Source organism: Pristiophorus japonicus, chromosome 17 (genome assembly GCF_044704955.1).
Source record: "Pristiophorus japonicus isolate sPriJap1 chromosome 17, sPriJap1.hap1, whole genome shotgun sequence".
Lineage (NCBI taxonomy): Eukaryota > Metazoa > Chordata > Chondrichthyes > Pristiophoridae > Pristiophorus > Pristiophorus japonicus.
Genome location: NC_091993.1, coordinates 84,533,052 through 84,548,378, shown reverse-complemented (window position 1 = coordinate 84,548,378; position 15,327 = coordinate 84,533,052). Strand labels below are relative to the sequence as shown.

Below are 15,327 nucleotides of genomic sequence, written 5' to 3'. Positions count from 1 at the left end.
ATTGGAAAAATTCAATAAAACTTTGGCTGACAAAAATACAGCTGTTATTAAAATAAGTATTTACGACTGCCTATTCTTTCTGGGCTTTAATGTATAATGATAGCCTTCGCAGACAGCAAATTACAAGCGCAGCTCAGTGTACCTATTCTGTGGTCCTATTCACCCCCTGTGCATTACAGGATGCCGACCTCGTTAAATAAGACTTGCAAAGAAATGGTAGCACATTTTTCTTTGTGGCACTTGGGAATTAAAATGCTATGCTGAGCATATTTAATTACTGTATTTGCAAAAGAGTCTATGTTCAAGAATCATTTTGACTGCTCCCCACAAAGTGCTGATTAAAACCATGCATCCTTCATTGGCTTAGAAGGACTAGCTATCAATTTATTAAAAATAAATTTTATAAAACATGATTAACATTTTGTCAATCCTCATACAAGTTATCAATGCTCAATATTTTTCAAGGGATAGTCACACAGACTCAAGGAACAGAAAGTGCCAGTGCGGAGCCACTTTAACAGGAACCTGGCTAAATTCTTCAGGTAATATCCAGCTGAAGTAAGTGTTAGCTTGATACTAACTTTGTGAAATCAGTTCCCTCTAGTCCAGATAGGCAGGGCATGACTACTTTAACAGCAGGCATCTGCCACGCAACATTTATCTTCAGCTACTATTAGATTGTCATATTCATTTAAAAATAGGGCAAAAGACAAAATACCCTGATTCAGGTTTTAGAAACCATACCTAAAAGTGGGAAATCACAACAGGAAATATCTTGTTTAAACATTACAAGGCATCTGTTGATAAAATGCTAATTATTTTCTTTTAACCCTACAACTTGCAGAATATTTAAAGAACCTTTTGCATCAGAAACCACCCATTTCAAAATGCTGTGAATTGTTCAGTCAACATCTGTGTTTACTATTGTATCTGAAATCAGAATGGTCAGCATTGAAGGTTAAAATCTTTTGGATGCTGTGCTGCTTTGCAAATTCATAAAAATGGAAGTAATATTTCTATTGTATATAATTTTAAAAATATATCCTTTGTAACCAGGTCTGCACATAAAGCAATGAAAGTGGGGTGGGGTGTAATGAGAAACAGAGAAAAGTGTTCTGATGTGCAGGTTAGGAAAGTGAATTGAAAAGACATACAGGATATGATGTGTAAGACTCAGGGATTCATTAGGCAAAGCTAAAGGACACAAACTCTTTGTGTAAACACAAGGCTGATTTAAAAACCCGTTGCAGTACTATTAGGAGTCAGTATTTGAAAAACGTTCAGTGGAGCAAGAATTTCCAGGAGCTGGGAACTGCCATCAAACGGAGAATCAATTCTGCAGACAGGATGAGTCTGTCTAACATCTGTCGTTTCCACTACAACCTAAAAATAATAATGATTCAAGCTATCCAGTCATATGTTATGCTACAATTTACATGGCAGACAAATAATCGCACACTTCATTCGTTGAAAATGAATAATTCCTCATTGAATGGAACAGGATGTCCTTGAAAGGTATCGGCAAGATAAAAATGGCAGCAACATCAATGATTAAGACAGCATTTAGGTTGAATCTACACACTTCAAATTCCATTAAATTATCTAAAAAAAAATGTTGTTACAGTCAGCCATATTTATATACATTTACATAAAAAACTTGCGTCACTTCATGGCCATACGTTTACATACAGCAGGTATCATACACTTGAGAAAAATTACTACAACCAATGAAACCACAACGGTACTTGAGGTTAAAAGTTGACAGAACTTACTACGGACTGTACCAGAACAATATTACAGTAAAACAGCTCAAAAATGGAACCCTAGAATTCTCTACCAGCTTTGTAAACGATAATCCCACAAAGGAAGTCATTACCAGATAAATAAAATGATAGTGTAAGATTTTTTTCTGAACTGAAGTAAACTATTGCCCATTTATATTCAATGTACATTCGAACCATCTGTGCCTTTATAATTATTGTGCAGCAGCATTTGACCTCCATTGTTGATCTCACAGAGATGTAGTGGATTATTCCCGAAAGGCAGCGAGCATGTGTCCATACAGGTAGTGGGAATGCACTGGAAGAGACAAATTGCCAATCATTAATTATATTTTTCTCCACGTCAGCTTTCTCCCTTCCTGTCCTGAAGGTGTTGACCCTTACTGGGAGGAGTAGGGGTACAGTTCCACAGACACCAACAATCCTCCAAGTGCTTTGCCCAAGAAGCCATTCTTCACATGCTAGCTAGACATGAAAACATCAGCAGCTTATTCAACTGTGGCAGGCATCACAGCTACTGCATTTCTGCCCTCACCTGACCTCCATGTGCTCACACTTTGCAGTGGGTGAGTCATTGGATAATGAGCAGAGGTAAGAACCTTTTTTTCTCTCCCAAGTCAAGGTCACTGAGGCCAATTGTAATGCCCCAACTGCTGCTCTAGCTGTCTCAAAGATCAGAGATATAATTTTTTTAAGGTAGGAGAGTTAAGCTATGTTCTAGTTGAGATCATCGTGTAGTTGATGTTTAGGGTCTTCATACCTATTGCACAAGACACAAGACATCTCAACTTCTCTGTGAAGTTAGCGTAGAGTTGGCCCAAAAGGTTTATATTTTAAACCTGATCTTTCACATTGATTTCAGTGTAGTACTGAGGAATCAGACATTAAAACCAAGGGCTTATCTATTTGTTCAGGTGGACATAAAACTATTTGAAGAAAAGCAGGGGAGTTCTCCCGATATCCTGGACAACCTTCCTCCCTCAACTACCACCAAAAATAGATTAACTGGTCATTTATTCCATGGGTAGTGCAGTAATGGTTATGGTACCAGACTATTAACCTAGAGATCGTTTGTGTGGTAATTTGTGACTGGCACCAGGAAGGAATAATTATACTAAATGCCCAACTGGTTCACTAATGCTCTTCCAGGATAGGAAGCTGGCAGTGGCCTGGTCTACCTGTGGCTGACAGTAGTTATTAGCAAGCTCTGAATACTCACGAAGTAGTCCACTTCACCATTTACTTTCCAGATACCTGCCACACACTTGTACTCTACAGATGCTTTTACCAGTCATGGTGAAAGAAATGCAGTTTTCTAAAGGCGATCAGACTTCAAATTTCTTAAACTGGAACATTCCACTCTTTTTTTTAAAAAGCGAGAGAGAGGTGGAAAAAATGGAAATTAATTTTCAAAACAAAGAGGTGGAGGGGGGGGGGGGGAGAAAGAGTGCGGCAGAATCTGTAATCCTGATGGTGAGAGAGCTGGAGCAACAGTACATGCTAGTCATTTGAAAGTTATTCAGTACAATCCGTGACCCATTGTGATCCAGAACATTTTTTTCCAACTGAGAGTGTTAATTCTACACACCGGCACACTGAATATCTCACGCTCGTCACTTCCCCACATGATGTATTCTGCACTATTTAAACTGAAGGAAAATAGAAAAAGATTTGCATTTGATAAGTTTCCAATCTCAAATACATTTTAATTTTTAACATTTTTAAAGAAAAGGCTTTGTTCTTCATTTCAAACTTCCTTTTAAATTGCGTGCGCACAATGTTAAAGCGGTAAAAGAACATGTTCAAAGTTGGAATCAGGCAGCTCTGGGACAAGCCTGTAACACTCATCAATCCTGCACTTACAGCGTGAAGAATGAGAATGTCTTCCTTTTGGAACCAGAACATTCATCAGAAGCAACTGCAAGTGTCCTTGGCAATATCCCAAAATCAAGCAATCCATCGCAACAATTTGCTTTCTATTGTCAAGCCTTTTTAGTCTGGAGTGACAGCACCAAATTCAGTAAAGCTTTGTGTTAGCAACAAAGTGGGAAGTAGATTACGGACTTCATTTGCTGTGATTAACCTGCTTCAGAAAAACTGAATGCCGAGAGACCAACAATGAACTCGAATGATATCTAGATCTCCGTGGAATTGTTTGAATCCATGGCTGAAATCTGCACCCAAATGTAGGAGAATTTTAACCTGTGAAAACCGGGTTGGGGATGGGAGAAAACATTCAGCTGTATTTCTGGAGGAGGGAAATTTGATTGTGGTGCATGGGAGCCACTGAACATTAAAAAAATCATTTCAAAATTTCAAAAAGAATTAGCGTTAGCGTACTGAAGGGTTTCCGAGATTACAATAGTCATAAAAAGAGGATTTGATCATCGACAACAATATTTTTCTAGTAGCCAGGAAAAATGCCTATGGATGTAGTCTGGAGAACAGTGAACCCTTCTGAGGAACGCCAAGGTTCATATATTTACTGAACTGTTCTTCACCACTGCACAATCAGGTTACTCTCAAGTACAGTGTTCTTACACACAGACAGCATAAAGGATGAACTATTTCATCCGTTGCCCTTGGAAAATCAGACACTCTCAACTTGTTGACTGGGGCATGAGAACATTGTTGCTAGGCAATGCTGGTTAAACAATTGACATAATTCACTGAGCGCAGTCATGAGAATAGACCGGCTCATCGTGGGAAATGGCCACAACACTCAATATATCCCTCACAAGGCCTTTTCTTCAAGGCACCAATTTTACATTTGTACATTACACGCGAGGGCAGAATTATGCCCGAGTCCCGACTGGTATTCATTTGCAGGGCTATCAATGATTGAACTGATCATATCACCTTGTCTAATAATGGAAGACGCCTGCAAGTTTTACTAGCAGAAAAAAATGTCTGAAATTTAGTGATAAGATTGATTTATAAATAATAACATATTTTGCAACTTAGCTCAAGGAATGTTATTACCATTCACATGCTGGTAACATTAATACTGTTTAGAAAAGTTGCAGACTGATGCTTGTACCAGGCACATGAAAGCGACAAGTTGTCAGGACTGAAATTCTTCAACATCACAAATATATAATTTCAGATTGCAAGCAATTCCCGGTTAGTATTGTGTCTTTCTATGTGTGCGACACTGCAGTGATGAACAGAAGTTCCCCAAATTCTCTGTTCTATGCACATAGCCATGAAAGTCAGAAAGTAAAGGTTGTATACTCACGGTAATCACTGCTGACTCCCTGACTGATCTGGATGTCAGCAGGAGTATGTGCGTACTGTCGATGTGTCTAACCTCTGTGTCCCTGATGTACCAACTATGTTCCAGTCATGACAAATGGCAAAAAACACACACAACATGCGGTAAGTACAGCAAGTTATTCCTGCAGATTAGCACAAACATAGAAAGCCAAGCTTCAAACAAGTGCTCTCCAGTTACTTTTCAACACCCATTTTCTGCCTTTCCAAGGCTGCTCAGTGCCCAAGCTTTGTCCTGCAATTGGCAACAGGGCGGACTGGGGCACAGACGTTCTGTGGTCAGCCCATTCCTATCTCTGACTCCTTTCTTCCTTCTATCCCCAACTCCCCTCAATATCATCCATTTCTACATCCAGTAGCATGGCAGAAAAATTAAAAAGAAATGCTGGGGGCTCAGAGTTTAACCATCCACAACCAGCCCCTCCACATTAGCATTTAAACAGACAATGTTGTAAAATACCTGGGGGGGGGTCTGGGTTATATCAAAAAAAATCCCCACATCATGCACAATTCTTAGTCTAGATAGGACGTACACGTGCCCATATCTTTCTAAGGCTGGCTACTGGAAAGTACAACCTGCTTAGCACAGCCTTCAATTTCTCCTGCTTCCACAGTAAGGAACTGTTTAGCATAATTTCCTCAGCAACTCCTTCTAACATGGCTGCCAAGGTAAAAACTTGTGGGTGGTGTGTGTGTGTGTGTGTGTAAGAGCCACCTGTTGCTACTTCACCTAGCTGGTTTTACAACAACAACTTGTATTCATAAGCATCTTTAATGTCGGAAAACGCCCCGAGGCACTTCACCGGAGAGTAATCAGACAAACATTGAGCCAAAGGAGGAGATATTAGGACAGGTGACTAAAAGCTTGGTAGGTTTGAAGTAGCATCTTAAAAGGAGGAAAGAGAGGCAGAAAGGTTCAGGGAGGGAACTCCACAGAGGGCCTGGATAAATGAAGGCACATCAGCTAATGGAGGGGTAAAGGAAATCAGGGATACACAAGATTCCAGAGTTGGAAGAACGCCGAGTTCTCAAAGGGTTGTAGGGCTGGAGGAGGTTACAGAGACAGGAAGTCGTAAGGCCATGGAGGCATTTGAACAAGAGGATGAGAATTTTTAAATCGCAACATTGGTGGACCGGCAACCAATGTGGGTTAGTGAGCACAGGCGTGAATGGGGCTTGGTGCGGGTTAGGATACAGGCAGCAGAGTATTCGATGAGCTCAAGTTTTTGGAAGATGGGAGGGCGACCAGGAGAGCCATGGAATAGTAAGATGCTGGAGGTAATAAAAGCATTAGTAAGGGGTGCAGCCTCAGATGTAATGAGCCGGGGTGTAGGGAGGGTGATGTTATGGAGGTGTACAGTTCCATGGGTGCCAGTTGTCCTGTGGCACCTCAACTTAGTGGCTTTTATTCAAATGTGAGCCGAGAAAGTGAGTGTTGGCAGGCTATTCAATCACAGGGCACTTGCAGCCAAACCCGGTTCTGTTCTCACCTGACATTTCGAACCGTAGAACTGCAGCAGTGGTTGCTAGAACCCTGGCTGACATTCTCTGGCCTAACCCAGTGTGCAGGCCAGGCTAAGATCAGCTAACTCAGCACAGACCAGGGATCTCTGGCTCTGCTACTTCACCGGCACCTTAACCAGCTGAACCACAAAAAGAGCGTAGGGTCAGCATCTTGACATGGGCAGGGTAAGTGGATCACAGCTCTGCCTTGTTGCCAATCCGCAGCTTGAGGTATACACACAGACTGCAGAGTGCCCGCGACTGGTATAAAAAGCTCACCATCCCGATCAGCACTCCATGCATACCTGCAGACGTGGTAAAATCTACAAAAAGCAATTTAAAAAATGGTCTTCCAAGTAACAAGATTCTCAGTGAATTATTTCAGGAACCCTAAAGATTGCTCGAGTTAAGTAAAATGGATTTATTTTCAGAATTCCCCTGGAAACCAAGCTAGGAACAACAGACACTCTCACAAGAAATGAGGGAGTGAGAGAGCTCCATTATTATTTTATATTCCAGAATTTCATACGCATCATTAATAATTCATGTGTCCCAATAGAAAGTTTTTTTTGAAGAAGATATAAATCACCCTGGGTGTAGTTGCACATGTTGCATTGTGTGAAATGTTAATTCATGGCATGTAATTCGGTTCAGATATTAATGTTTTACTGGGATTGTCAAGTAGTGCAGCACGGCTTTAACATAAAACAAATCTTTGATATTTCTGTCTCCAATGATGCTGATCCATACAACAATGGATGTTGTATTTTGAGCCTGACAAATATCTTAAAGGCTGGGTCCTATCCCGTTTCATGCACGTTAATGTTATGTTACTGCAACACAGGCAATGGAAAATTAGATTTATGAAGGATAAATACAGATGCACCAAAACTAACTGTGACCTCCTCTTTCACGATACCACTGTGTGTTACTGATTCCTCATCACATACCCAGTTACATTTTTTTCATGCTGTGAATCAATGATTCTACTTTTGCACATTGGTAATTCTGCTAATTGGATCGATGGTGGCAGAGAGTCGATAAGAGGCGGATTTCATTTACCTTCTGGTTGAAGTTTCTTCGGCTGTACTGAAGGAGGTGGGGCAGACATTGCTGTAACCCTGAACCCTGCGGGCAGTGTTTCTGTAGACCCAGCCATCATGGCGATACCGTGGACCTCTCGCGGCCGAAAGCGCTTTCGCCATGATGGCGCACGCCTGAAACTTTTGTCATCACCCTGTAATACCAGAAGGAATAAAACTGTGGCACTACTAAAACTTGAGAGATTTAAGAGTTGGCTTACTCTATCGTCTTCAACAGTTAACATACAACAGAGATTGCCTTATTTCCAGTCACTTTTTAGGAATCCTGAATCAACTACAACTCACCAGAAACTCAATACCCATGACATTAACTCAATCCCCCTCCCAGGCCAATCGAACTGTTCGCAAATTTAGCATCTTACTTGATCCCGAGCCGAGTTCATGACTCTTTTTTAATCTATTGTAAAGTGCAGCAACTTCCACTGCTTACCCATGCCCCTGCCTCAGCCCATCTGCTGTTGTAAACCCTCATGTGTGCTTCTTTCACCTCCAGACATGCAAATACCCTGCTTTAAAGGCAAAATAGATAAGCCTCACCAAATGAGGCCCAGTCAAGGTTCCTGTTCAAAGTTCTAATTCCAATGCTCTCTTGGTTGGCCTCCTATCCTCCATAAACCTCAGCTCATCCAAAACTCTCTTGCCTGTTTCCTATCCTGCAACAGGTCCCGCTCGTGTATCACCCATCACTCCTGTTCTTGCTGACCTACATCGACTCCCAACTCCTTCAATTTAGAATTCTTAGCCCTGCGCTTTAAGTTCCCTTCATGACCTCACCACTTCCTATCTTCATAAAATTCTCCATCCCTACAAACCCCATCTCTTTGTGCATCTCCTATTTCTTTTCCCTGCCTTGCCTTGACCTCTCAAAACTCTACGTTTTGGAATTCTCTCCATAAACCTCTCTGGCTTTTCACTTCACTTTCCTCCTTTAAGCCCATCTTTAAAAACTACCCCTTTGACCAAGTTTTGAGTCACCTCTTCCAATACCTCCTTCTTTGCCTCAGCATCCATTTTCTTTTGATTGCAGTTCTATGAAGTGCCGTGGGACATTTTTCTACATTTACTATATAAATGCAAATTGTTGTTGCCCAGATTACTGTTTCACTGGCAGGTATTAGTAACTTATCTGGGAAAGTATCTAGTGATAGAAATTCAATTCATCAACTACAAGTTTCAACATGCAAATACCCTGTTATAAAAGCAAAGTAGAGATGCTTCACCAAATGAGGCCTAGTCAAGTTTCCATCCTATTCCGCTCAAAGTTTGAAACTCCAGCAACTCAGTCAGATGACAGCAGTTAAATAATGAATTTCTTTTGGAAAGTTCCAAGTATTCATTACAAGCTCAATGTCAGGATGTGTGACAAGACAGCCTCTCATGTGTGATGTTGAGATAAAAAGCTGAACTTGGAACACATTCCATGAAGTGATTTTATTGGAATTTAATCCAATATCATTGAGTTCATTCAGTGTTTTTACTACAGCTCATATCTTTCACAAACTTCAAATTTGTGAGAAAATTTATCCAGGAACAAAGATTACTTTCAGGCTTCAAGTATGAGTTTTAACCTCTTGAAAGTTTTACCTGTGTTAGTCACCTCCTAGCATCAAATAAATGTAAGCACAGGAGGAGGTGATTTTGGCCCACCTTACTTGTATTGCTGCTAGCTCAACAGCAAAGTTATCTACTCCCTCTTAATTGCTGCGATTGAATTAACTTCATTGTCAATTTTGGTAATGTATTCCATATTCAAAGAATGCTTTGCGTGAGAGAAGAAAATCTTCTAACTGCCCATCAATGCTTGTGGTACTGATATTGAGTCTATAATCCTCTTCTACCAATTCACCAACACACTGGAAATAATCTTGAAATATTTACCTTCTCAAACTCCTTCATAATTATGAACTAATACAGGGCAATAGTTCTATTAATTCTCCCTTTAACTGTGACTGCTTCCCTGTATACACAGCCTTAGTTTTCCAAGTCTCCTATTATTAATATACCCCATCACCCTTGTGAAAGTATGTTGTCTTTCCCATGGCTCCAATCTTTCTATAATGGAGTGCCTAAATCCGTACCTCACCCACCTAATCCTTTATTGAGGAATACTTGGTCTCAAACTGCATTGAGAATCCTTTAAATGTTTACCTGAATTATTAGAACAGAGGGCTAAGATTAACCAAAAGATTTTGGTAAAATGATGGGTTGGTCCACCAATAGTGTTAGTACGCTAACACCACCACTATAACAACTTGCATCTATATGGTGCTCTTAATGTAGTAAACTTATCTACGCACTCTGCAGAAGAGTAACAGACACTGAGTAGTAGTAGAACATAAGGCAGGTGATCAAAGGAATGGTTGAAGAGATAAATTTTGAGAATACATTTGAGGATTGGAAGAGAGATTATAAGCCAGAGGGGTTCACAGAGAAAGGACCAATAATTTGATGGCACTGGCACCAAAGGTGGTGGGGAAGGGGGTGGGGGTTGGCAGTGGAACAGAGGGCCAGAGTTAGAAGAGCAGAGGGCATCTATTGGAGAAGGCTGCTAAGTAAGGTACACCAAGGCCATGGAAGGATATGTAAATGAAGAAGAATCATAGAATCATACAGCACAGGAGACTGCCATTTGGCCCCTAATGCCTGTACCAGTTCTCTGAAAGACAAATCCATTTGATTGCATTCTTTAACCTTTCCCTATGCTCATTTGACTTGATCTTTTTCAAATAGAAGGTTTTGAATTCAGTGTGATTGAAGCAATGGGGCAATAGTCAGTGCGATTTAGTGCGAGATCTGATGTATGTTCAAGCTTGGGAGCTGACAAAGATGGGGATGAAGGAAGGGCTAGCGGTGAGTGATGTTGTAGAGATGGCAATGGGCAGTCTTGGTGATAGATAAGACTGGATTCAGTCTGAGCGAGGGGGGGATGCAGCTGGGAAATTTAGCTGAGAGGTTTTGGTGAGAGCCAAACAGAATGGCTTCAGTGCAGGGTGCGAAGATAAGTTATTGAAGGAGATGTGCTGGTTATGTTAGGATAGGTCAAAGTGGAATCAAGCAAGGGCAGTGCCATGAAGGAAAGTCAGTGGAAGAAGATGGAAAAGTCGACTGCGTCAAATGTTACAGAGAGGTTAAGGAGGACAAGAATAATGCAACATGGCATTCAAACCCAGCCCATTCTAATGGGACTAAAGATTCCCTCTCCCTTGAACCCAGCTCCTGGCATATGCAGGTCCACAACTCATAACACCTAAACATGGCCAAGATGGTACCTAATTTTCCTTTAGGGAAAGTGTGAATGAATCCCTAATACTCACATCATCCAGCTTCCGCTCAGTTCCTAAGGCCAACAGGTTGTTGAATTCACGCTCCAAGACCTGCCTTGCCTATTAGAAAGTCATAATTAAAATCCATTCTTAACTCTATCAGAGTTATAATTATTTGGAAATCATATAGACGCAGGAAACAGACATGGATACAGAGCTTACTTGAGTGTTTTGTGTGGGAATTTGTAATAATAATGCTAGACTGTTGTAATCAAAATTTTCATCCAGGGCTACCAAGGCTCCATGTACCCCGCTTTCGACTATGTTGTTTGCATACTCCCGAAGTCCAATAGACTGCACCCAGTGAATGACTTGATCGTTAGTCCACACCAACACATCTAAGCAAGAGTCAAATACAGGTCATTGTATTTGTAACAGTTATAATGAAATGTTATTTGCACTAATTGGGGTTTTTAAATAGAGGATTACTTTCACGCTTCTTACACTGTTGTGTATTAAGCACAACAGAAATACTGCACAATATACAGTGATTGGCAGTTCTGAAGACTGGTTCTGAACGATTCACGAGCTATTTAGGTGCTTTGGTTCAGTGATGCAACAGTATAAATCAGATTAGATAGGACAGTAGACATGGCTCAGTATACTAATTCCTCCAATTACACTCGATTCCGTAAAGAGGCTTTAGTTATGCAAGAGGTTAAGCAATGAATTATTGAAACAGAAAAAATAGCCCAGTGGCAGCACAAATCCTCTTCAAAGGTCTTTCAAAAAAATCTTCTATTAAGATGTCTTCTTTTTAATAAAGCGTTTTCCTTCCCACAGAAACCCACCATTTCAGGTCTCCTTGTATAACCAGGGCAGCTGAACCTGCAGATGACTAGATGGCTCAGCACTCTGAATCAGTGTCAAAGCTAGCTGTAGGTGCTTCAACCTAACCATTCACCTTGTGACAGTAACTGACATCTAAGCCATTAAAGGACCCAGAATGGCTCATGTCCACAAGCAGCAAAACCCTCAATAAACTGAAGGTTTATGTGAGCTAGGTTAATAGACTAGTGTTTTTTTTTATACATGACGGATACTTTATACTGAAAGTACTGCTACAAAGACTATTGTTCCATAATGTTCTTATAAGCAGTTATTATGACCAATACTGCAACTGATCACTATGACCAACTGGTCAATATATTATAATATGTTATGCATATTGCTGAACCCAGTGTACTGGTGCATTAACCAGCACCAGACAGCTGATTTAAATGCTGCTCAGAACATTTGTGCTACGTTAGTGCTTCTAATAAGGTTAGTGTTTTTATTTTCTTCCAGAGTTCTGAATAGAGCACTCCTCTGATGTGAAAAGTGTGAAGCAGAGCAGCCATCCTCAGGATCCTCTAAAATTGATCAGTTAACCCTAGTTACAAACAATTACCATTACTAATGTTTTTACCCATTCATATCCAAGATTGTGTAGATGTTACAACTGAGGTCATTTACTTTCATGGGAACTGTTGTTAAAGTTATCACTAAAGTGATGGAACTGTACTGATCGTACAAACAACTGCAACACAGGAAAGCACGGTGATTTCAGAAAGCAGATTTCAATCTTCATACCTATGTGATCACTATAAACAGTGATCAATAGAACATGATTCTAATGAAAGTGTGTGTGTGTGTGAGAGACAGCATTACAGATACAAAAACAATCTTCAAATAAGAGAGAAAATTTAATGCTGGGTGGGTGTCTGACTAAAGCTAAAACTGATAAAACTTTACAACAATTAAACTTGTGACTCCGTTTCCTTCACAACAGTTGAACAGTTTTGACTTGAAGGGACACGTCTCCATCTTAGCCAACTTATTCAAAACCGTATCACTGCCTGTCAGACATTATCAGGGGAGGAGTGTGGAGTGAGAAACAGAATGTAAAAGACACTATACCTTAAACTGATTCACTTGAATGAGATGCTTAGATTTGCCAAAGAATCTATCAGCCTGATCCAGATTCAAACCATCACCCTGTCAGAGTAGAGGAGATGGGGTGCTGTGCTGAGCAGTATGTTTTGTGGGCAGGAACAACGGCGGGGCCCAGATACAGCGGAGGAGTGGGAAGGTCAGGGCGGAGGTGCAACAAATGAGGGTCCGGGGCCCAGAAGAGCCGAGGGCCCAGGAGCAGCACAGGCCAGCCCACACTGCGATATGTGTGCGCACTAGGTCCGTGCTTGAGCAGGTCTCCAGTCGTCCTGGTTAATCCTTGCCACTGGATAAAGGCCTAGCTCTGTCAAGCCCATGTAGTGGCTGATGTGCAATGGTCACCACACGTTCATAAAATCTATGCACAGGCATCTTCCACCCCTTCAATTGGAGTTCAGGACTGGAATATCGGGTCCTTCATTGAAACATCTGTGAACCCATGTGGAGGCAAGTCATCCTCGTTCACAGACAAAACATTAACAGTGTCTGACCCACCTGGCTTCACTTGCAAGAGCTGCTGGGCAACTATTGAATAACACAGTGATATTCTGCACTATGGACAATCAGAATCTCCTGATTAAATTGGGATTTGTCCCAATCATTGGGGTCAAGTTTTGGGCCGTGCCGTCCGACCTGGACGCTTGTTTTTCGCGCCTAAAAGTGCGACAGAAAAATACCTCTTAATTCTCCGGCTCCTTGCTGGTCCCTGGGAGCTCGGCGCGGCGCGCACACAGCAGCGGGGGGTGGAGTCACAGAGTCATGCCGATTCTGCAAGTGGAGGGGGGCGGGGCTAAGTTAAATGAGGCAACGTCGTGCCGGCAGCCCAGAAACATTGAAACTCGACCATTTTTAAAGGCACTTAAAGAAATTGATTTGTCTCGTGGGCCCCTAGAAAGGCTTCGGATTGAATTTTGGTGATTTTTTTGTGTCTGAAGGAGTGCTTTTAGCAGCACTGTTGAATAAGTGAATTGCTGGCGAACCATTGCATAATCCATGGTGTTGACAATGCAGCATCCATTCTGCAAATTTAAGTTTCAAACTGGCTATCTGGCTGCCTCTCCCTGTCCCTGGCCGAATGGCCTCAGTCTCCCTCGCAGCTCGAAGGCTGCTTGCTGTGTCTCCAGCCGCCGTCAGCCACTGCCGTCGCCCCTATCCCATGGCCAAATGGCTTCAACTTCCCTCGCAGCTCGAAGGCTGCTTGCTGTGTCTCCAGCCGCCGTCAGCCACTGCCGTCGCCCCTATCCCATGGCCAAATGGCTTCAACTTCCCTCGCAGCTCGAAGGCTGCTTGCTTGCTGTGTCTTCGGCTGCTGTCGAGCCACTGACGCCGCCCCTGTCTCCAACATGAAAGGCCTGCCTGAAGCACCGCAGCTCGAAGGCTGCTGCTGCTTCACACAGGTAGGAATATTCAATATTTTGTATTTGCTTTGTTTATAATTTTTTATTCAGGATGGCTCTTTATTTGTATAAGTAAGACTGTTGAATGCTTGTAAAATGTAATTACTTCCCTTCTCCCGCCACCCCCCCCCCCCCGCACCCCCTCGTTCCCTATGCCTGATTTGTAACCTACGCCTGATTTGTAAAGTGTAGGCAAGGTTTTTCTGAGCGTACAGCAATCTACACTTACTCCATTCTAAGTTAGTTTGGAGTAAGTTTTCGCTGCCTAAACTTTCAAAACAGGCGTAAGTGGCCGGACGCGCCCCCTTTTGAAAAAAAAAATCTGTTCCAAAATGAAACTGTTCTACCTGACTGGAACTGAATGCCGAGAATTGCAATTTCTTGGATACTCCATTCTAAACCAATTGCTCCAAAAAAATAGGAGCAACTCAGGCCGACACTTGACCCCATAATGTGGAAGGGGGCAGGAAAGAACACAGAAATAAACTGCCGCACTCATTTGTGCAAAGATAGTAAACATTACACAGATGCTTTCATACCCAGTTTTTGTTTAAGTGCATTTAGAAACTGAATAACAGCAGTATTTCTTTCAAACAAACCTTTAATTTCATGTTGGCTCTCTTCTCTTCTCCGCTCTAGATCCTTCCTGTGATAGTTCAGTCTCTTCAAACACATGATGCCTAAATGTAAACATGTGCTGGAAGCAAGACAAGTATCATTCAGTGCAACTCATAAAAAGCCCTTTGATTACTTTGCGTCATCCTTGGCTCAGTGGGAGCACTCTTTGAGCCAGAAGGTTGTGGATTCAAGCCCCACTTGAGAGACGTGAGCATGCAAACTACGCCGACACTTCAACACAGTACTGAGGCAGTGTTGCACTGTCGAAGGTGCTGTTTTTTGGATGAGACGTTAAACTAAGGTTCTGTCTGCCCTCTCAGGTGGACGTAAAAGATCCCATGGCACTATTCGAAGAAGAGCAAGGGAGTTCTCCCCGGTGTCCTGGCCAATATCTATT

General features: G+C 41.8%; 1 protein-coding gene across 1 annotated transcript in view; it reads right to left on the bottom strand.

The window, feature by feature from the left end:
- Positions 1–413: 413 nt before the first annotated feature.
- ppfia4 (PTPRF interacting protein alpha 4) overlaps positions 414–15,327 on the bottom strand; it is an 846,733-nt gene continuing 831,819 nt past the window's right edge. Inside the window, exons 23-27 of the mRNA XM_070858909.1 lie at positions 14,912–15,009; positions 11,146–11,321; positions 10,975–11,043; positions 7,620–7,794; positions 414–2,079 (exon numbers count right to left, since the gene is read on the bottom strand). Of these exons, the coding sequence (XP_070715010.1) occupies positions 2,030–2,079; positions 7,620–7,794; positions 10,975–11,043; positions 11,146–11,321; positions 14,912–15,009 (568 nt within the window). The 3' untranslated portion in view covers positions 414–2,029. The remainder of the gene's footprint in view (positions 2,080–7,619; positions 7,795–10,974; positions 11,044–11,145; positions 11,322–14,911; positions 15,010–15,327) is intronic.